Below are 21,738 nucleotides of genomic sequence, written 5' to 3'. Positions count from 1 at the left end.
AAACAAAACTCTCCCTTCAGGATGTCCCAAGTAGACTGGGGGAACCATCAATAAGGTATCAGAAAGAAAGTATTGTGCTTCTTCTTTCTCCTTCCTCAACTGAAGGGACAGGAATGAATAAGGAAGTTCCTTAGCATAATAATCATGGGGGTGAAACTCTAAAAGAAGACAATAAAGCCCACCAAAGATGTTTGCAAAAGCTCAAGTACTTTGCTGGGGACCTGTCTTGCCAAAGTTTCAATAATGGAGGGATTTCTTTGCCAAGCTGGAATGGAGCCTCAGCCTCTTGTTACAGGCTATCTTTAACAAAATACGCTAGAGTTTCCTAAGAGCAGTTATCACAATAGCTGTCACTCGGAAACTTTCAAAGAACTGGGCATCAGCCTGAGCTGAAATAGCAGTTTAAAATCACCTGATAAGAAGACCTCCAACAAGGCCCTAAGAAACAAGCCAGCCACTTTGGCTGAATATATTTAAATCGATGGACAGCTACCAGCGTGCCTTTTAAGTCTTCGCGGCTACCTGGGGCACTTCAGCCTACACTCTCCCCGATCTGACAAAATTAAAGAGAAAACTGTTGTGAGAAGAGGTTACGTTTCCGGAAGCACTACAAGAAGGCTTGTTCCGAGGAAACTTTTGATACAGATCGCTGTGAACACTTCATCCTCCGAGGCGACACTCATGCCCCTCGATCCCTCCATTAGCTTAAACCATCTAACTGTAGGTACTGCTTGTCCTGAATGAGGGATGCATTATTTATCTCTCCGCGTTATTTTCACAGATTTCTGGAGAGAGTGGGGCAAAGTAAAGGAAGAATAAGAAAGAGACAAAGAGGGAGGGAGGGAGGGAAGGAAGGCGAGCGAGCGCCCAGCAGTTATTTCTCTCTCTCTCTCTCTCTCCCATATTCTACCCCACGTTACTTTGATTGACAGCCCAGCCTCTCCACTCTCCTTCTCCCCGACCTTCCTATTCTCCCTGCCTGCTTGAACGTTCCTCTGCCTCCCATTGGTTCGCTCAGAGGGGTCCTGCAGCTCAACTAGAAAGGCTTCCTAGGAAAGGGGGAGGGAGGCAGAAGGGGAGGTGACGCCTACCATTGGCCTGATGTCATTGCCCCACGTTGGTTCCTAAGCAGACGATTGGCCCCACGCCTTCCTCCCTCTCGCTCGGGGCGGAGCCAAGAGGCTGGTTAGCTCGAGGAGTGTGAAACCGCGTGTTAATGTAACCAGCGCGGGCGGATACATTGTGTCCCGTTTATTGAGATCCTGCTGCCGCCGCCGCCGCCGCCGAGCTGGGCTGCGTGTCCTGCGGAGTTTTCTTATTACGTGCCGGTTTCGTCTCCATGGAAGACAAATCCTTGCGATAATTTTGGGGAGGGGGGAGGAGAAGGTCTCGCCTTCTCCCCACCCCCGCCTGGATGGTTCCTCGAGGGATCTCGCAAAGAAGAACTTTGGCCCGGGGGTTGAGCAAGAGAGAAAGAAAAGCAGCGGAAGGGAAACCAGAGGCCGCCGCCAGAAGAAGTCTGCCCGGGATGCTTCTGTTCCGAATGCGGGGTTTCGTTTCGGGATTCTAACGTGGGGATCCTGATCGAGGCGCTGCGGGCCTAGGAAGACAGCCTCGGCCCGACTCCGAGGGAGAAGCGGCTCTTGATTTGGAGACCGACTGCGGTGGGAAGAGTGGGTACCAGGAGGGAGAAGAGCGCCTGAACCGGGGTGGGGTGGTTTTTCCGTGTAACTCTCAGGATTCTCCTTTCTTCAGTCCGGCTCCTGCCTCATAACCCCCCACCCCCCTTCCACGATTTCCTTCCTCGCGTCCGGCGCCCGATCTGGCCTGAATCGTTCTCCAGACAAGGGGAGAGCGCGGCCTTTCGCAGAGGCGCTCTTCGGCTCTAGCCCTCCACCCGATCGTCGGAAAGAGCCCCTTTTGACTTGTTTGGGATTTCTCCTCCGATCGACTCCAAAGCCACCGATCTTTCGGGTGGTTTGTTTGTTTGTTTGTTTGTTGGGTCTTTTCTAAGTGCGTTTGGCGGCCGAGGAAAGAAAGGTTATTTCCTGGAAGGAAAAAAAGAAAGAAAAGGAAAACAACAACCAAGGAAGCCCAAGGAGCGACAACAACAACAACAACGGCGCGGCGAGGAAAAGGACCCATCCCGGACTGGCCATCTCTTGCGCTTGCTCGGGCAGATCCCCGGTGACTTTTTCTTCCCTCGCTCTCACGAGCTAACAACAAAGGAAGCGGCTGGGCTGGGGCTGGAGGGAAGCCGCGTGGGGGGGAGGTGGGGAGGATGAGCCTGCAGCTGAGCCGAGAAGCGGAGTAAGCGCCCTTCCCCGCTTTCCTTCCACCTGGCGTTGGCTCTGGAGCTTCCGCTGAATCTAAAGTTCAGGGGGTCGAGGCGAGGCGAGACCTGCGAAGGAGGAAAGCGGCGGCCAGAGCCATGTTTCCTCAGAGCCGGCATCCCGTAAGTGGCCTTTCGCTTCCTCACCACCTCCACTCCCCCCCCCCCATCAATTCCCCCACCCCCCACCCTGGTCCCCTTTTCCCGGGAAAAAAGTAACGCGCGGGGTTCTTGGCTAAAGGCAGGAGTCCGAAAGTGGAGTCGGCTGCTTCGGTTGGCTCTCTGCGAACGCTGGTGGGACCGAAAGCAGCTTTTTGGGAAGCGGGGTTTGTATATGTGTGGGCGGGCGGGCGAGGAAAGGCCTGGGAAACTTCTGCCTCGTCAGCTGGCCTGGTCGGGGTTGGTTTGAAAAGCCTCGCTTGGCTTTTGGGGGAGCGGCGGACGGGTGGGTGGGTGGGTGGGGGATGAGAGAGGCGGCGCGTTCGGCTTCCCCTTTTGTTTACTCATAGCCCTTGGCCGGGCCGCTTCGGTTCCCTTTCCCGGTTCAGAGCGGCGGGTACTTTCCCCTCAAGACCGAATGCGAGACACTGCTGCTGCCATTTCCTGGAAGGAAGAGGACGTTGGAGCGAGCGCTCTCTTGCCCGCCAGTGGCCTTGCGGTGCTTTTTAATGAAAAATAGCAGCGAGTCCTGGATGGGACAGCATCCCTACAAAGGCGGTTTTGTGGGGAATTCTGCCTTTGCCTTGGCCACGTGCTCTCTCTGGACCAGGTGGCATTGTTCCCTCAGTAGCGGTGGCTGCAACTTTGCCTGTCGTCTCAACAATTTCCTCACAACTCCCCTTTTCTTCCTGCGCCCCCTTCCTTCCTTCTTTCCTTTCCCTTCAGACGCCACACCAAGCTGCTGGACAGCCCTTTAAGTTCACAATCCCGGAGTCTCTAGACCGAATCAAAGAGGAGTTCCAGTTTCTCCAAGCTCAGTATCACAGGTGAGAATGGCTCTGGTCAGTTTAGAAAGGCATCAACCTTTTTCTTCTTCTTGAAGCTTGGGAAGGAAGGAAGGGTTCTTCTGGGCTGAGATTTTCAAGGTGTTCCTTAATGGTCTCTTTAGTGTGTGTGTGTATGTATATATGTATATGTATATATAATATATATAGAGAGATACATACACACACACACACACACACACACACACACATATGGGGTGTTTTGCTTCTTCCAAATGTACTTAGTAGTTATGCCCAGGTGGTGGCGTGAGGAGGCAGTGAAAAGTCTGTCACTCACTCACTGAAGGTGAGTGTGCAAGCAGGCTGGTGGATCCAGCTATTGTTTTGATTTGTGTTAAGTTAATACAGTTTAGGTGTATGAGCTGCTCTCTTGCTACCTCCATCTCCCTGTGATGGAGCTTTACAGGAACTGCTGCTCTGAAAAGTTTTAAGACACTGAGTTGACATTTGGTCAACCAGGGTTCCTGTCCTCATATTCCAGCATGCCATCATTAAATGAAAATAATAATAATAATAAAAAACTCTATTTAATGTTGTCACCACAGCTCCCGAGAGAATAGAACATGCTAAGTAAAACATTTTACACACACACATGAAATAAAATGTTTGCATGCTTGTTTTGGCCATTGTTTGATCCTGTGTGTGTCTACTTAGAATTATGTTTTTTTTAGTTCAGTGAAAAATATTCCCAAGATAGCGTGCATAAAAGTTCAGCAAAGTTTTCAAATGCACAATTTGCAAACAAGAAATAAAGTTAGGGTTATTGACTGAAACATTAACTTGTACGTACATGTAAGTAAAAGATATGCCTAATAAAAATCTGAGGAATACATCTTTAAAGTAAACATGTTCCAGGGCCAGACGGTTAGTATATTATCTTGGTTTGGTTTGTACAAACAAACATACATATATAAAATTGAGCTCAGCTGTTATATAGCTCAAGCACACTGTGTACACAGTCTTAACTGCAAAGATCAAGCCTGTTCAAATAAGTAGTATTCAAATAGTAAAGTTTTTATGGTAGTGTGGGAGTCTCAAGAATTATGGTACACACCCTTTAATCATAATAGCAAACTGAAAGGCTTTAATTATCTAAAGGATTTAGCTTGATGACCTTCAGGCTTTTATTTTTTAGTTAATAGAATTACAATCCCAATCCTAGAAGTAAATTTCCATTGGAAATAATTTGTAAATGAATTTGAAGTTTGGCAGCTTGATTTATGTTATTTTACTTCAACTGAAAGCCATAGATTATTTATACTTGGGTCTAATTAAAAGTACATGTATACCGAGTAGTTCACATGATGGGCAAAAGTTTGTTAGCTTGGTTATATTTGAAAAATTGATTTTTGGAAAATACAAACTGAAGTATTATTTGCTAATAATTCACATGGATTTCTATAGAAATGTACTTTCTGAATTTCATAGGAATGCTGGAATTCTATGTTAGTACCTCTTTAAAAACATTTTCCCACTATGTTAAATTATTTCTACATTTAATAGGAAAGTTTTTATCTGTTCTCCTCTACATATTCAAATGTTGTCATCTATTAAAGTGAATTGGTAAACATCTCTGTGTTTCTACTTTGAGATCCCAGAACAGTTTCCATAACAAGCATCTTTTCAGAATGTAAATAAAAGCATACCTTAAATTCATATATTTAAAACAAATACACACCTTTATCTTTGTAGCCTTAAATTGGAATGTGAGAAGCTCGCAAGTGAGAAAACGGAAATGCAAAGGCACTATGTTATGGTAAGTACAATCTTGTTTATCTATTTGTCTTATTAAAATGTAAAATCAGAATTGGAAGAAAGCATGGAAAGTAGTCTAACCTAACCTAACCATTAAGGGCAGGATACACTATCATATCCCTGACAGATGGGGATCCAGCTTCTGTTTAACTTCCTCCAGCAAAAGACTCAGAATCTCCCTTATCAGTTTGCTCCATGCTGAATTTATTTCAGGACATTTCCTGTTGTTCATTTAAATCATTTTACCACAGTTTCAATGTATTGATTTACTTCTGCTTGTTTGGAACAAGAGAAAATGAAAATTCTGGGCATGATCGAACTGTTGTTTGTGTGTTTGTGTTTGTTTTAAATAAACTTTTCTCTGTTTTGTTCACAGTATTATGAAATGTCATACGGATTAAATATTGAAATGCACAAACAGGTAAGAAATTGTGATTGTTGAATTCTGTGTTAATACAAAGTTATATTACATGGATATCTAAAATTTCCCTATAAATTTCCATTTAGTTTTATAAATACTATCTTGGCATTCACCATTATATACGAGAGATGCTTAAAATTAAATATTTTCAAGGAAATGGTTTTCTAGAAGAAATTTGAGGTCGGCACATCCTTGAATCTGTCTAACCAGTATTTTATGTCTAGGCAGCATATGTTGATGGTTGCTCAAATCCAAGCCATTTAAAAAGCATGAAAAGATTAGTGACTTGGAAAGCATTCCTTATGACTGAGTTTGCAAGTTCCCATAAAATTCACACTTATGGCTACTATAATGGTGAATAAAAAGAGTATTGAACTGGAACAAGGCACTAAGGACCTCATAAGAGAAAGAAAGCTAAATGATTGCTCAGCCCAAAGGACCTTCAATTGAGTAGTTATTGTCTGCCAAAGAAAGCATTAATGGCAGGGTGTAAATATTCTGTAGATATGCTGACATCCACTTTTTCATCAAGATGCTGGTACAATAAGTCTTTCAGAAATCGATGGCCTCTTAAAAAATTATCATTAGATGAAGTTGCACAGTTGGATACATTTCAAAGTGCAACAATACAATTCTTTCTTGATGTATATGTGCTATTTCATCTGAAACTCTTGTTTCATTAAATTAAGGAGCATGGCTGACCAGCTAAGGCAAAGTGAAGAAATTGATTCGTTCAGGTTTCACATCTTCAGTGTATTCAAAAGCTCCCATTAAGCAAGTGTGCTTGAATGCTGAATTCTGCTTTTGTAATTCTGAACTCTTTGATTTGGGGGGAGTATGTGTAAAATTCATCAGATGCAAGAACCTTTGATAATACAGAATTATGATTCTCTCAAAAGTAGATGCTTTTTATTTGTATAAGTGTGTTTGACATTTACGTATTAAACATTTGGTCACATAAATAATGGCAGCTTTCAAGCCTTAACTAAATTGTTGAAATGTAGGTATTAAGAATTCTCATTTTTCCTTTCATAATTTTCTCTATTTGCTTTGAAAATAGTACTATTACACTGCACTAAATACTAATATTTTTCAACCCCTTCTCTCTCCCCTGAAAATGTGTAGGCTGCCATTTGCTTAAAACTTACTAATAGCTTGTTACAGATCACAGGTTTTTATGAGCTTAATTGATCATACTTTTGTCCAACAATGTGACTAGCTTTAAAAATTTCTTCTTTAACAGCAAACCAAATGTGTAAATTGGAAACTAGAATTGAGAACTGGATTTATTTAAAGATTAAACAAACAAAACTGAAAGAGCTTTTGAACAGAGTGTGTTATTTTAGTCTATGCATTAATGTACCAAATTTTATTTAGTCTGAATATGAAATGTATATATAATGTTTTCAGATACAATAAGCATTATCTATATTATTTCTGTAAAAGGAAATTGCCAGAATAATATTTATATTTGGTAGAAATTTGCTATTTTTATATAGCATACAACAGAAGTAGCAATGATCTTACCATATACTTTTCATGTATGACACAGGTAACTATTTCTCTATCTTAACAATGTTGTTGAAAAAAGAAAATGAATTCATCTTGGAAAAAAGGATGTGTGTATGTGAGAATTTCATGATTTAAACATGAACAGTATGTTCTTTGGCATTTGCTGGAGAGTAATCATAATTCTTATTAAAACTGTTGATGTGTATCCCCCAGGGAGAAGCTAGGCTCCAATTGATGCTTTTTGCTGGCTGATCACCAGCCTGGCCTAAGTGCTCATTATGTTGTAGAGAGGGTCTTCAGAGCTCTCATTACATTTGACAGGAATTCTCTCTAGGGGGAAACTGGGCATTAGCTAGACTCCTGACAGGCTGAAATTATTCCTGTTTTATGGCTTATAACCAAATGCTTAGCAAGGCACCATCAGGAGACATAAAAGTCATCATAACTGACAACATTTTTTTTTACACAAAATGTAGTGATAGGATTTTCCCCCCCATCAATTTTAATGTTACCGATGCATGCATCTAATTTTATGTGAATAGATGCTTTCAGAGATCTATACCCTCTTCGCTCCAAACTTTAGCAAAAGAAATTGCAGTAGCGTAGCAGAATAACAACAACAAAAAGTCATGTTAATCTGAGGGATTATTTTGTCCTTATTTCCATGGCTGTTATTTCATGTTGGCAATATTTTCCAAAAGTGAAAATCAACATTGTTTGAACAGGCTTCTACCTGCTTGGTAGGAACATCATTTGACGTAGGCAAGCTCTTTCTATTCCCTCTTTGCATGTCTTTTGCCTTTAAGCAAAGTGGATGGCATCCAGGAAATTATGTTTCGGATTCTGGCCATCTTTTATAAAATTAAGATGATTCTCTACTCATTTATTTAATATGCCATTAGTTATTTGCATTTATATAGTGTAATGGATTGGGCAAGGCCCCACTCAACCTCAAAGTTACTGGATAGCTTTGGATCAATCATTGTCTGTCATGTCACCTCCCTCAAAGGATTGTTGCAGGAATAAAATGAGCTAGAGTTCCATGTTAGCAGGATTTCCAGAAACATTGTGATGTTTTTTGTTTTTTTTGTATTGAGGCTTGTTATGAGAGCAATGAGCTAAGGGCCTACATAACATCTCAGACAAAAAGCTGCTATTTGTAAATGGGTTTCTACTGATCACAATTATTTATTGGGTTGACTAATGCACAATTTTTTTTGGCCTTCGTTACAGTAGAAATTCTGTTTGCAGAATCCATCAAGGAGAAGAGCTCATTTCAGTGATCTTGTAGTTATGTGTGGAAAAGTTCATCTCCAATCTTTTGGAATGAATTATTTAGGGCATGAGACAAATGTGCTAGAACAGGTGTCAACATGTACCTTTGTCTGATCTCAACCTAAAAGGAGTCCGCTCTGGTTAGTTCTTGGATGAGAGAGTACTGTAATTCCAAAACTTTTTGAATAGATTGGGAACTTAAAATAAAACAATAGAAGATAACTCAGGGTTGAACTGTGGAGTCCTTGATGCTCTCTGAGCATCATGTTACTGATTATATCATTGGTTATTTGCTTGCAGATGTTTCCTTACCTGACTAGGTAACATATTTAACGCTATAGAAGAGAGAGGGGTTTCCCGCCTCCTTCTAACACTGAAAATACTAACTACTTGGGCAATAAAACATTTGCAAACAAACAACTAGGCTCTGAAAGTTTTTAAAAATGCATTCCACTTGCAAACCACTTCTGTTATTTTCCAAAAGTACTGTGTGAATATCACCATCAAGAGTTGAGTGCCTTGCAAGGGTGTCCTTGCTTTGGTTAGACTAACATTCCTCTACCCTCCTCATCAATGGGTTTGTTCTGGGAATTCTTTACTACTTGTGGAATCCCTGGATTCATCTTTTTTTTTTCTTTTTAGGACAGAAATAGAGAAAGGGGGGGGAGTGCAGGAAATGAAGCCTTGCTTTAATTTAACAGGTAGTAAATTTAATCCTTGATTTGACAAACAATTGTAGCAAGTGTTTTTTCCCTTTTAGATTGCATATTTTGCTTTACATATGTATGATTTTAAGCCTTTTGCCAGCTTATCATAGTCCTTTCTTCCTTTCTTCTCTATTACCATTTCAAAAACTATGCTGGTAGTCAGTCTAGGGCTGATACAGATCTTTCTAGGGAATTGCTTAAAGGTTATGAGTTTCATTTTTAAAAATACTTACTCATTATGGCAGTTAGGGTTAGCAATGATTACTGTGGTAAATTTGCTGCCAAGATACAGGGTTTCTTGGATATTAGTAGCTGCATGGGAAATGTTTTCTCTGTGTCATTCTCATCATTCCTGTCTGATAGCCTTCAGAGTAAACCAGAAAGTAAACCTTCTTGTGTGTTAAAACCTCAATTGTTTAGGGGTAAGGTTAGCCTTAGTTCAGTGGCAGTCAGCCAAATAAAGATTGATCACTGCTGAGCCCACAGACAGACTATATAAACTACTACAGTGTTTGAGTTTCTGCCGTTCTCAAAGTGACAGGTGGGCCTTTGTCTCCTCTGAGGGGACAGCTATGATCTCTCTGACCTGCCTTCAGGCAAGCTTGTTACTTTGCCCTGCTGAGGTTTTCTGTTTGGCTTGCTGCCTTCTCGCTTCCAAATAATTACAACTTCAAAAATGGAGCATAGTGCTAACAGTGCCAGTCTTTTCTTTTAAGAAGCCACTCGTAAAGCTGTCTGTGTTCAACAGCCGTATCTCCTGATGGTTGCTTGTGACATCATAGGTAGTAGATAGCTTCGGACAATTCAGATATTTTTCTTGATTTAGTACAGTTCTTTGATTAGGAATGGTCATGATATTGGACTATCTTCCTCCATGTACTTTTTAACATAGCTTCATTAATTTAGATTGCAAGCGGGAACTCAAATGAATTTGTGAAACTAATTTCTTTACAGCAAGTTAATGTCAGGCGCATAGAATTTTAAATATTATCTTTTTAATGCATGGAAAGGGTTTTGTGTGGAGTAGCATAAATCAAGATACCTTTCTGAATTGTGATGCAATATATTCTCAAACCCCGAATTACCATCTCAGCAAAAGATTGGCTTTTAAAAAATAGATTTCCTTTTGCATGGCTGTGCTTGTATTTCACTTATTGCTTTTTGAATCTCTCTGTATCTTGATTTTCTGTCATCAAGATATTTGGTGAACATATTTGAGCACTAACAAATTTTGTCATTGTCCCACATCCCAAAGGTCAGAGAAGACTAGTGTTGGCAAACTGGTTGCAATAGATACAATCCTATTACTTCACTTCTAATTTTTAGTTATTTAATTCTTCATAGTATTTTGTATAACTTTTAGCCTATAAGGCAACAATAAGACAATCCTCTGCACTATTAATTCATCCGTGGCATTTGAAGCTTTTATATATTCATAGCAGAAGTTCAGTACCCCTTACAAAAGTTCAAATAAACTAAATTAAATGAAACACATCTTTGTTTGAAAAGAGGAGATTGTTGTAGTTGGATATGCTTCTTGAAACCAGAGTTTGGAACACAGTTATTATATGCTGGTCAGCATGGCTATAGCATAGTTATCTTTGTTTTATCCTGATTAATCAGAATAGCTCCCAAATTAAACTGATTAAAAGTGATTCCAATTAGGAGATGCCCGATCTCTTCTATAGCATGCTCCTTTTGGACTGGTGACAGAAATTGTTGGACAAAAAATCAAGGAAAGTCTCCTGCCTTGTTTTTGGTCTTTTGATATCTTGTGTAAACAATTGGTCAAAGTAGCTTATGGAATAAGGTGACCAGTCAGAGTATTGACAAGAACATACACAATAGGAAAAAAACTGCATTAAGAGACAAGCCATTGGGATTTGCAGTAAATATATTACTGAACACAAGTGAATTGCCAATACTGCTTGTTTAGCAGTTTGCAAGGGCAATGGCAGTATGGATTTTTGAATTAGAAGGCAGAAGGACTGTTCTTTCTCTGTGCTGGAACATCTAGTGGATGGTTAAGAAGAGAATTGATTTAAAGAACAAACTGCTGCAGCTTCTGTTTTGAGCCCTTTGAAAAGCTTCTGTGGATTACTGAATGAAAACAAAAGGGTAGTTTTCCATTTTGTGGCAGAACAGAGCAAAAAAGATTTTGTTTGCTGTCTGGCTAGGATGCTAAGCCTAAAAAGATATGAAGTCCCCAATCAACTATAAGGAATTCTTTGGATTATTCTGCTTAGTTTAAATAGAGGTAGCCTAAATTAACAAATTTGTTTTCACTTTGCCACAAAAACCCACACAAACAAACCAAACGTGCACATGATACTGCTCCCTCCCTCCCTTGCAACTTGGTCCTATGTGTATTTACTCAAAACTAAGTTAACCAAGTTCCTATTTAACACTTGATAAAAATAGTTAAGATATTTTCACGGATCTGTATTTAATATGATATCTTACACATAAAAGATATGGTTCATGTATAGCCATAAAATGAGGCAGTAAATGTGCTTTATTAGAATTCAGTATAGAACTATCACTCACTCTTTTCTGTAGCCAAAGTAACATGACCTGCAAATATTCTTTGTGGTTTTCAAACTTGTTTACACATGTAGGAAGTAGATGTCCATAACAAGATGGTGATGGCAATGATATTCTAATAACTGTAACTAATATTGGCTTAATTGAAAACCACAGTAAGTACCCATGGTTATGGCACATCAGTCCAGGGTTAAGCTATAATAAGTGTAGTGTCATTCTAAAATTGGATTCCCTACTTAACTAGGCTGTTTTTATTAATCTCAAGGGCTGCACCTTGGGGGGGGAGTTCACACATTCTGCTCTAAAAATGGGCAATGAAATATTTTATGTTTAAATATGTAATCAGACTTTGCATGAAACAATAGTGGATATTTATTTATGCAAAAGTTTATATATTGGCCTACTTTCAAGAATGATATCAGTAGAGTATAATACTTAGCAATTTAGGGAGGTTTTCAATTAAAAATTCTTATAAAGCTGGAGAGAGAGGGAGAGAGAGAGACAGAGACGATAGCAATCCATTTCAATATATTGCTATGGATTTGCCCATATAGTCATCAGCAGTTGAGCTCAACTGAAGGGTACCTTTTAGTATTTTTAATTATATGCATGACACTTTGAAATAGCTGAATTCATAGAATGGATCTGGATACAAAATCCATTGTAATTGTCTTTAACAGCAGTAGCAATATCTCACATAAAATGAACGTAAATTTGCTCAGTAAAAGACTGAAAAAGATGTGCTAAGAATAGAGAAAATTGTTCTTTTAATTATTTCCTGTTTTTCAAGAAAAGACAAGCCAGCATATATTTATAATAGAGCAGCAGTTATTTATAATAGAGAGATGTATATGATAAAAAAAATCCCTTTTTCCTCTTTAAGGATTTGGAAGACATTGTCATGTATTATATGTGACTTGATCCCCAATTCACTGAATCAGTGAAGCTATTCTAATAAAGAATAGAATGTGCGGAACTCAAAGTATGATACGAATTAAAAATGTATCAGTTAACAGTCTTATCCACTAGCCAGTTAAGAGAGTGAAATCTGATTCAGTCAAATTACTGAAGGGCAATGGCAATGGCCCAGTCAAATTACTGAATGTCAACTTCTTATGAATAAAAAATATGAATGAATTACTCAGAAAGACGTGGATGGCCTTTTGAATTTAGAACCCACTTGCATTATTGCTGCCTAAAACATGTAGGTTTTATTTCTGACATATCAAGATCTGTATCGTATGCATATTTGATTTTTTTTAACTTGGAGTCCTGATATATAATTATAATGTAGCAATCATTTTTAAAGTGCATGCATGGTTCTATTGGATATAAGGTTGCTAGAACTGAAATGATGCACTGTTTTACTAACACATAGACAGTCATTGATCAAAGCTCATCTAGTTTATGTGTATGCACCCCACCCCTTTATCAGTCTGAATTTAATCTGTTTGATTATGGCTTCACAAGTCTTTCTGTTGATTGCAATATTAATGGTGACAACACCGATAACTTGAAATATACTGGGAGGCCACCTTCACAACTTCTTTGTGTAATGGTTAATATGGCTGTAAATAGGAGATGAATGTGGCTACTTTTCTAAGTCTATTACTCAGGAGGCCTGTAAACATGATTGGCTGTTACAATTCTAGCAGAATCATTCGATTTGAGAGCAATAGAGAGATAAGGTATCCAATTACCCAAATGATTTGCAGGGCTAGCCGGTGTTGTCATGGAGATGTGAGTTGGAACAAATTAAATTTTAAGCAATAAAAATAATCTTAAAGCACGTCTGGGAACAAGAACATTTGGCAATGGCACTTACCTGTATTGAATCTTAGTTTGACATGCTGTTGCTTGACATTGATATACTGTGGGGGCTTAATCCTCCAGATATGGCACAGAGCCTCTTAATACGTTGCTGTCATGGCCAAAATAAAAAACAGCACTGCTTTTTCCCAACTGGCACCTTCCAGAGGTGAAGGATTTCAGTTCCCATCATCCTAGCCAGTCCATTAGCTTTAAAAATATAGCGGTTAAAATGCGTGCTATTGTGAGATAGGCAAATAAACAATAATTGTACAGATAGTCCTTGATTTATGACCACAAATGAGCCCAAAATTTCTGATGCTAAGCAAGACAGTTGTTAAGTGTAAGTTTTGCTCTATTTTATGACCTTTTTGCCACTGTTATTAAGTTAGTAACACGGTTGCTGCAGTTGTGAAGTCACTGATTGTTAGGTAAAGTAAATCTTGCTTCTCCGTTGACTCTGCTTGTCAGAAAATCGTAAAGGGTAATCACATGACCTTGGGACACTGCAACACAATGATAAATATGAGCCACTTGCCAAAGGTTGAAATTTTGATCACATGACTAGGCAGATATTGCAACGGTTGTAAGCAGTAGTGCAATTCAACCGGTATAACAACTGATTCGGTGATTGCACACTTTGCGTGATTGCACACCATTTAAGAAAGCCCCTTTTCAGCTTATAATACTTACCTTCTACTTCAGCCCCAGTGAGTCAAACAGCTGAGGCGCAGCAAAACCGCTCTGCCACATGAATCAGCTGTGTTCCAAAACAAGAAAATAAAGCATAAGAAAAGAGCAGGGGTGGGTGGACGGGGCCAAATTATCACCAGAACTACCGGTTCTCCCAAACCGGTCTGAACTGGTAGAGTCCCATTCCTGATTGTAAGTGTGAAAAATGGTCATAAGTCACCTTTTCCAGTACCGTTGTAACTTTGGTTACTAAATGAATGGTTGTAAGTTGAGGACTTGAATAATTGAAATTTCAGTGACTTCATATGTCCAATTATTTAACATCTCAATTTTAAATGTGTGACAACTTTTCTTACAGCTCTTTAAAGGCAAGCAAGTGTGATGGCCATTATAACCTTGATTATATCCTTTGGACTGATTGTTATGTTGGCTCTTTCAAGTTGTCTTGAAGACCGTTTTGTTGCTGTTGTTGTTGTTGTTGAGCAAATGAAACATTTAAAAAAATAAGGTATGCTGCACAAAATAACGTCCACTGACAGTTTTACTTACTGTCTTTGTGGAAGACTCTTTTCTTTTGTCCTGCAAAAGTCACTCTTGTGGAAGGCTGCAAATTGGATGCTTTCTGCCCTCCCTGGCAAAGTGGAGGTATCTCCAAGCCATTTTGTTAACAATTTACTGATGTAAGGAAAGTAACTTCTGAGAGAAGGACATACTTCAAGTGATAAAGAATAACAATCTAAATGTGTTTCTGAGTCAGAAAAGCCTACTTTCCCCCTTATTAATGCTATATCAAACCGATTCGTGCCTTACCACATGGATTTAAAAAGAACCCTGTAAAAAGCTTTCATCCTCATATCGGTTAGACAGATGGAGACAAAAATTGGACTGAGGTCAAGCCATTTGCAGCATACTCACAGCCTTCGATTTTCCTTACCACAGATCATCTCAAATGATTCGGTAATGACCAAAAGGGCAGCCTTGACCTTTATTCCCTGGTGGATTACTGTTACACTGTATATAAATGGCAAGAATATTTTGCTCATTCAGATGGGAGTTTTCAGCTCTGTTTTGTTGAAATCTCTATAGCGCCAATGCAGGGATTTGAACAGTGTTGGTTGCTTGTTTTGTGGAAAAGCTAAATATATAGTTTCAGTTTCAGTTAGGTGATCATACTGTCCTTTTGAAAGTTTTTTTTCCCTCTGCCCCAGAACCTTGAGTTATTGTGCTCTTTTTTAAAAAATAACTTTTTTAAAAAATACTCATAGTAAATGAATTTGGCAGAAGTTCGTATTTTAATTCATACTGCTAATGCTTAAATATTTCCTTTTCCCATGTTTGCAACATTTAATTTTTCCATAATAGTTTTTCTTATTTTGGCAAATGGTTTGCTATGGATTTTTTTTAAAATATCCTTTTTGATGTGTCATATTTCAAGATTATAATGCATAGATTTCTGAAGGATAAAGGATGTTATTTATTTGATTGTCTAGGTTGTAGGGTGATTTTTAAATAAGAATGTCTTGAGTCCATAGTAAGTAATAATCAGCTGGATATTAGCTAAGCTCAATAGATTGTTTTGGCCAATGTATATAATAAATGAGAACTAATAGTTTCTTATAAACAATATAAGAACAGTAATTGTGTCTATGGTTGAAATTCTATTGCTCTGATAGTCAGAAAACACTGTAAAGATAGTCTAGGTTTGCTCTGAATTTGAACGATACAGGAAATAGAAGTAATGTAGATATGATTTGTGTTTTCCTCTCTGTGGTTGCTTTTTTACAGTTCCCATACCATGCAAAAATCACTCAAACAGTGCAGCATATTGTATAGGAGTGTATTCAGCCTAGGATTGCTCATTACAAAATGTATTTTGTTTCTAGAACCTCAGTTGTAATATTACAAGTTGTCTGTTATTTCATTGGATCAAAGTTATTCAATGTGTTGAATATTCCATCATAGGAAACCATTGCAACTTGAGCTCAGCTGTTGCTGCCTTTTGATGTTTTACTCCAGCTGCAGTAGGTACATGGTGCTTGTTCATGTTGGAAATGGGGTGATTGAGTTCTAGTCCCACCTTCTGCAAAATACAACTGGGTGACCTTGGCTTGTCATTCTCTCTCAGCCTTAGGAAGAAGGCAATGGCAAACCACTTCAGAAAAACCTTGCCAAGAAAATTGCAGGGAGTTCTCCAGGCATTCTCCAAGAATTGGACATGATTGAAGGGAAGGGGAAAAAAACAATAATTCCAATGTGCCTTAAATTATCTCAGTTTTTCTTTAGGCACTGTTACTTCTTTTTATACAGACTACCTGCTAGCTGTCAGCCAAAGAAAATCAACTTCATTGTTCCTTCCACAGTTTTTTGCCTGGGCATGGGGTAGAAACTGGGGGGGGGGGGAAGCCTGCTGTTATTGATTAATTGTGTGAATATTATTAGCCAGTTTGGTCTAGTGGTTAAGGCACCAGGCTAGAAACCAGGCGACTGAGTTCTAGTCTTGATTTCATCATGAAAGCCTAAAGGGTGGGCTAATCATTGTTTCTCAGCCCAACCCATCTCACAGGGTTGCTGTTGTGGGGAAAAGATATGTAGGTATATGTAGCACCTTGAGCTATAAAAATAATAAAGGGATAAAAAAATAAAATTAAAATATTATTGTAAGATGCAAGAATATATGTAGAGCAAACACCTACACCAAAATTCAATCAACCAACTAACCAAACTCACCTTGCACTAATAATCTACATTTATACAACCTCAATATCATAAGCAACACTTGTACATGAAGCAAAGTACTGAGTGCACAAAATGTGTGTGATGTTTTACATTACTTGCTTGTTAAAAAAAACAGAAGCAGAACAAGCACAACATTTGGAGAGCCCATACAACCACCCACTTGAATTTTTAACTTCTCCCTAGCATTAGGGGGGAAAAAGCAATAATTTGCTAAGCAGTCAAGCAGCTACAAGCAGTTTTCTCCTGTCTGACCATGTGTTTAATTGCTTTTCTCCACTCAACACTCCACTCCCACATCACCTTATTCAATCTAAAGCAATAGCAGCAAAGATACTACTGGTCCCTGCTGAGGTATTGGCTATGCTGGATGAAAAAAAGCAGTCACAAAACAACAGTCCAATTACGGTGCTATGAGCAACTGGAACATTCAAAACTATGCATCTTGAAACAGCCAAGCTTATTATTATGCAAATTCTACTATTTGCATAAAAATGGGGGGGGGGAATGGAAAATGCATGTTTTGTTTCATGATTAGAGCCTGCTTTCCTACCCATATGATACCCAAAGTGGCAAACAATTAAAAAAATGTGGGAGTGCTGTTGTTGATTTTAATCCAAGGCAGACTGAGTTTTTCACTGGGGTTTCATGTCTAGGATACACAGTTCATGCCACTTCTAGATTGGCTTTTCTGGAAATGGCATGATAATGACAAGCATGTCATAAGGCTGTCAGGATTTTTTAGGGCTCTATAATCCAAATAGCTACAGGAACCACTTCAGTTTAAGAGGACCTTAAGAGTTACATTAATCATAAAAAGGAAGCTGTCAGATTGAACCAAGTACATGTTCTAACAATGGACATATTAGAGCTGCATTGAATTTTCATGAGATTCATTATTTTTCTGTGAAAACTGTCATTTCAGTAGGTGTAACAAAGTTTACATGCCTTTCTTTCTACCCTGTCCCCTATTTATGTACATGGGGGGGGGGGAGGCGGAGAGGGGGGGGGTGTTCTTGTTTCCTCAATTTGCTGCCACTTGGAGATGGTGGAAGATAGTTCTTGACAGCGGAAGATATATATTCCTTTCCTGTGGGAGCTGCCCTCTACGCACACAGTGAGATAATATTTTGGAATGATATTTCTGGCTGACTAACTTCATGTGGATTCTTTGAACAGCATCATTGTCCAGTAGGCAGCATGTGGGAACATCTGTCTTGTTTGTCTTAACAGTGAGGTAGGGTATAGTCCCATCTCCTTGATAGCTGTTGTTCTGCAGGCAGTTTTTGCCAAAGAGAGTGAAAACTACTAAATGTTTACAGAAAACTCTTCTGTACCTAATTTTAAAAAACTTCTGTACCTAATTTCAGAACCTAATTTAACAATAGTGTATGCATTTGTTAATTATTTGTGCGCCAGATAGCCAAATACATTTTTTTCAGAAAATGAAGAAACAAAAGCATGAAATATTTGGTTTATTCTTCAGTAGGCAGTAAGAGAAGGAGATAATAGATGTTACACATCATAATAAAAATAAATGCTTTTAAATGTATTTGTCACCTAACTCCTAGAAACTCTATACATCTTTAGTTTAGTGGAATTACAGATATCATTTGTAATTATGCAATGAAGAAAGATTTTTAATTTATTCTGAGATGCATTAGAAATTAATATAACAGACCACTTCCACATAAGGATTTCTTCTATAAGAACTAATTGGTGAGATGAATTTTTAGTTCAGTTTTTCCCATCTAACAAAGAACAATGAGGATGGTGCCTTTTGAAGTCAGGAAACTGGATTGCCTTTCAGATAATAAAGCATTGCTTCTCACAAAAAAGTAGCTGAAAGTAAAAGCTTTCAGTGATATCCTGTTTAATTAGCATGATGAAATTGTATTTTCTAAGACATCTAGCTTTTTATAAGTCTCTAATTTGTATTTGAATTGTGTGAAGCACTTACTCCTTTTCTCCTGCCTCAAAAATATTATTTTAATCACATGGATAATCTCTGAAACGGTCTGGTGTTCTTCTGGGCTGAAACACAGAACACGTTTTTATCAAATAGGATCTACAATTGTTGAAATTACAAGGATAGTTGGTGATTGTGACAGGAAAATATAAGTTAGATAAGTAAAAATAGGAGGTTACAAGCAAATAGGAAAATATTGGTTTATATATTTCATCCTGGATCCATTGTTTTTATTAATATGCCACAGTAAAGAGATTTGGAGTGAATACTACAGCTGTAAACCCAATTTCAGTAATTACTTAAGACAATTGAAGTCCTTTCAACTTTCCAGTTCTAAATAGAATAAATCTAACTGTTTTAACATAGAATAGAATTTTCAATATTCCTTTGTAGAAGTATGGGAGAACGTTGGTCTAATTTTATTTCCAAGTAGTTAACAAATAAGTTTGAAAACAGTATTTCTTTGCCTTCCTGATGTTGTTTCAGGTTTTGTTGTTGTTGTTGTTTTTTCCCAAAGAGTTCTTTATTTTTATCTTTTACAAACATCTCTTTTGGTGAACAATGTGATTCCAGGTTTTTAACTTGACCATAATTACATATCTATCTTACATATTCATTTTCTTATCATATCATTACATTTTCCATTTTCTATAAATTTTTCACAAGTATTCTTCTGTTGTTTACATTTATTTTATCCATTTTTAATTCATATCTTAACTTATTCTGTTTTTCTTTAATTATTCTTATTTCTTAATCTATTTTCATTAGACTTTTATACTTTTATATGTCATATTTGCAATTTTATCACATATTCTTATTTCATTATTCAGTATATTCCATTTTAATTTTAATAATTCCAAACATTTCCCCCTTAATTGCCCATTTGAGTGCACCACCCTTTTATCTTATACATCATTCAGTTTACTCCCCTTTAACTCATATTAAAAATTTACCATAATATAATCATTTTTAGTTATCACCTAGGTATTACATATCACATATACATTTTAGGTTAGATTCCACATGGTATTCTTTTCTTTATTCTAAGACACTTATTTTTTCTAATACATTGATCTTTTCAACTAATTGTAGAAACTGATATTTGCCTTTTTAATACAATTCTCATAATTCATTTTAACTATAATTTCATCTAATGTAATTTACATTCTTATAATAGTCCCATCTCTACATATATTCCAGTTAATTTAACAATAATTCTTAGAAAATAATCAGATAGAAAAAAAAACATCAGTTCCAATCATTCCATTTTTAACAATCTATATTTTTATACTACTTTATGCATTACCTTGCAGAATCCTCTTTCATATGCCCATTATCTTGAGGTGTTGTTGTTAAGCCAGGGATGCATAAATACATATTCTTCTGAGGTTGGTAAAATGAAGACCCGGAATGTCGGGGTCAATATGCTGATGCTGTAAACCCTTAGAAAGGGCTGAAAAGCACTGTGAACCAGTATATAAGTCAGGGGTGTCAAACCCGTGGGCCGAATGCATCATGTGCAGGCCACGCCTACCCCAGCTCCACAAATGGGGAAAATGGTGCAAAACTTCACGTGGCAGCAACTTAACGCAGCAAGTTTCACACCTGTGACATACATCGACATGTTATTGCTATATGCATTCTGCAATATAGGAGCTGAAGCAAAAAGGCAAGCTTATTTTTCCTTTTTGGTGATTTCTTATCACTGCCACTTGTTAGGCCAGGAACTAGATGACAGAGCAACAGTTATTGTGTATGGATTTTTTTTTAAAAAAAGGTGTAAAATAATTTATTCTTAACACTTGAAAAAAAAAATTGGCCTAATTTGTGATTTTTTTTTTGCTGTTTCTCAGCTCCGTCTATTTTATAACATTTTTTTCTAATGGAGAACTCAGAAGAATTCACGCCTCTTTTTTTTTTGGTCATTCTAACAAAGGCATTGCTCAAAGATAAGTTTGGAAGCTTGTTAACTTTCTGTGCTTAAAAGACTGAGCAAACATTTCCTGTTCTAGGTCATGGTGCCTTATGATTTTTTTTTTTTTTTTTTTTTTAAAACAAGTTTTATTAAAAGTTTCAACAACAAACAAATCATTACATATTAAATCTTTCCCTGTCTTTCTACAATAATTTCCCCAATATTCTCATAAAACACAAACAAACACAAACAAACATAAAAATCTTTTAGTAAAGTACCTTGGCCCCAGTTACCTCTCTTTGCATGGGCTAAAATAATAGCGCATATCACTCTTCACAATTCTATCTTATTTAATCCATCTTAATTAAATCATTAAATTTGTATCTTTTGCCCATTCATTATCCCTCTATCTCTTCTTATAATAAAAAGAATTTCTCCTGAAATCACTAATCAGAGTATGATGCCTTTTTATCCTCCCCTAAGTTAGTAAAATTAACATTCAACATAACAAATACCCAATTTGGTTCTGCTTGGTACATTCTATCCACCAAAAATGTTTAAATACATTGTATCCTCCTTTCCTTCTATATTTTATTACATTTCTAAAATCAATCATTATTAAATCAATCATTATTAAAAACTTCAACATTTCAATTTTAAACTTCAACATTTTAATTTCTTATTAAATCTTAAACCATTCTAATTTACTATTTCAAATATAAATGTTACAATACCATCTTCTGTACCTTAGCAGAATCTTTCTTACAGAAATTTATATTTCATCCTTTGTCTCTAAAAAAATCCCTTTTCTCCCATCCAATTTTAAAGCTTTGAGGCTTTTCTCCGCCTTTCCCTTTCTTTCTTCCCCCACCAAATCTTCCTACTCCCCTTCTTCTTCTAACCTCTGCCTTGCTGGGATCCCTTCTCTGTTTTGTTCCCTTTTCTCTTGTTTATTATCATTATATTTATTTTGCATCATATTTTTCTCTTTCTCAAATGTTTTTTAAATCTTAAGTCCTTCATTTTCCTTACTCTCTTCCTTCCTTCTTCCTTAGATAAGTTTTGGGAT

The 21,738-nt window shown here is 37.6% G+C and overlaps 1 protein-coding gene across 4 annotated transcripts in view; it reads left to right on the top strand.

Annotated features, from left to right (window-relative positions):
- Positions 1-1,215: 1,215 nt before the first annotated feature.
- Positions 1,216-21,738, top strand: part of LOC113416814 (TLE family member 1, transcriptional corepressor) — an 82,487-nt gene continuing 61,964 nt past the window's right edge. For all 4 annotated transcript variants that reach the window (XM_026674912.2, XM_026674897.2, XM_026674904.2 and 1 more), the window contains exons 1-4: positions 1,216-2,455; positions 3,218-3,318; positions 5,029-5,092; positions 5,468-5,512. In XM_026674912.2, the coding sequence (XP_026530697.1) occupies positions 2,432-2,455; positions 3,218-3,318; positions 5,029-5,092; positions 5,468-5,512 (234 nt within the window). In that variant the 5' untranslated portion in view covers positions 1,216-2,431. The remainder of the gene's footprint in view (positions 2,456-3,217; positions 3,319-5,028; positions 5,093-5,467; positions 5,513-21,738) is intronic.

Source organism: Notechis scutatus, chromosome 2 (assembly GCF_049901735.1).
Source record: "Notechis scutatus isolate UNSWTSFEM ecotype Mainland chromosome 2, rNotScu1.2, whole genome shotgun sequence".
Lineage (NCBI taxonomy): Eukaryota > Metazoa > Chordata > Lepidosauria > Squamata > Elapidae > Notechis > Notechis scutatus.
This window is presented reverse-complemented; position numbering and strand designations above follow the sequence as displayed.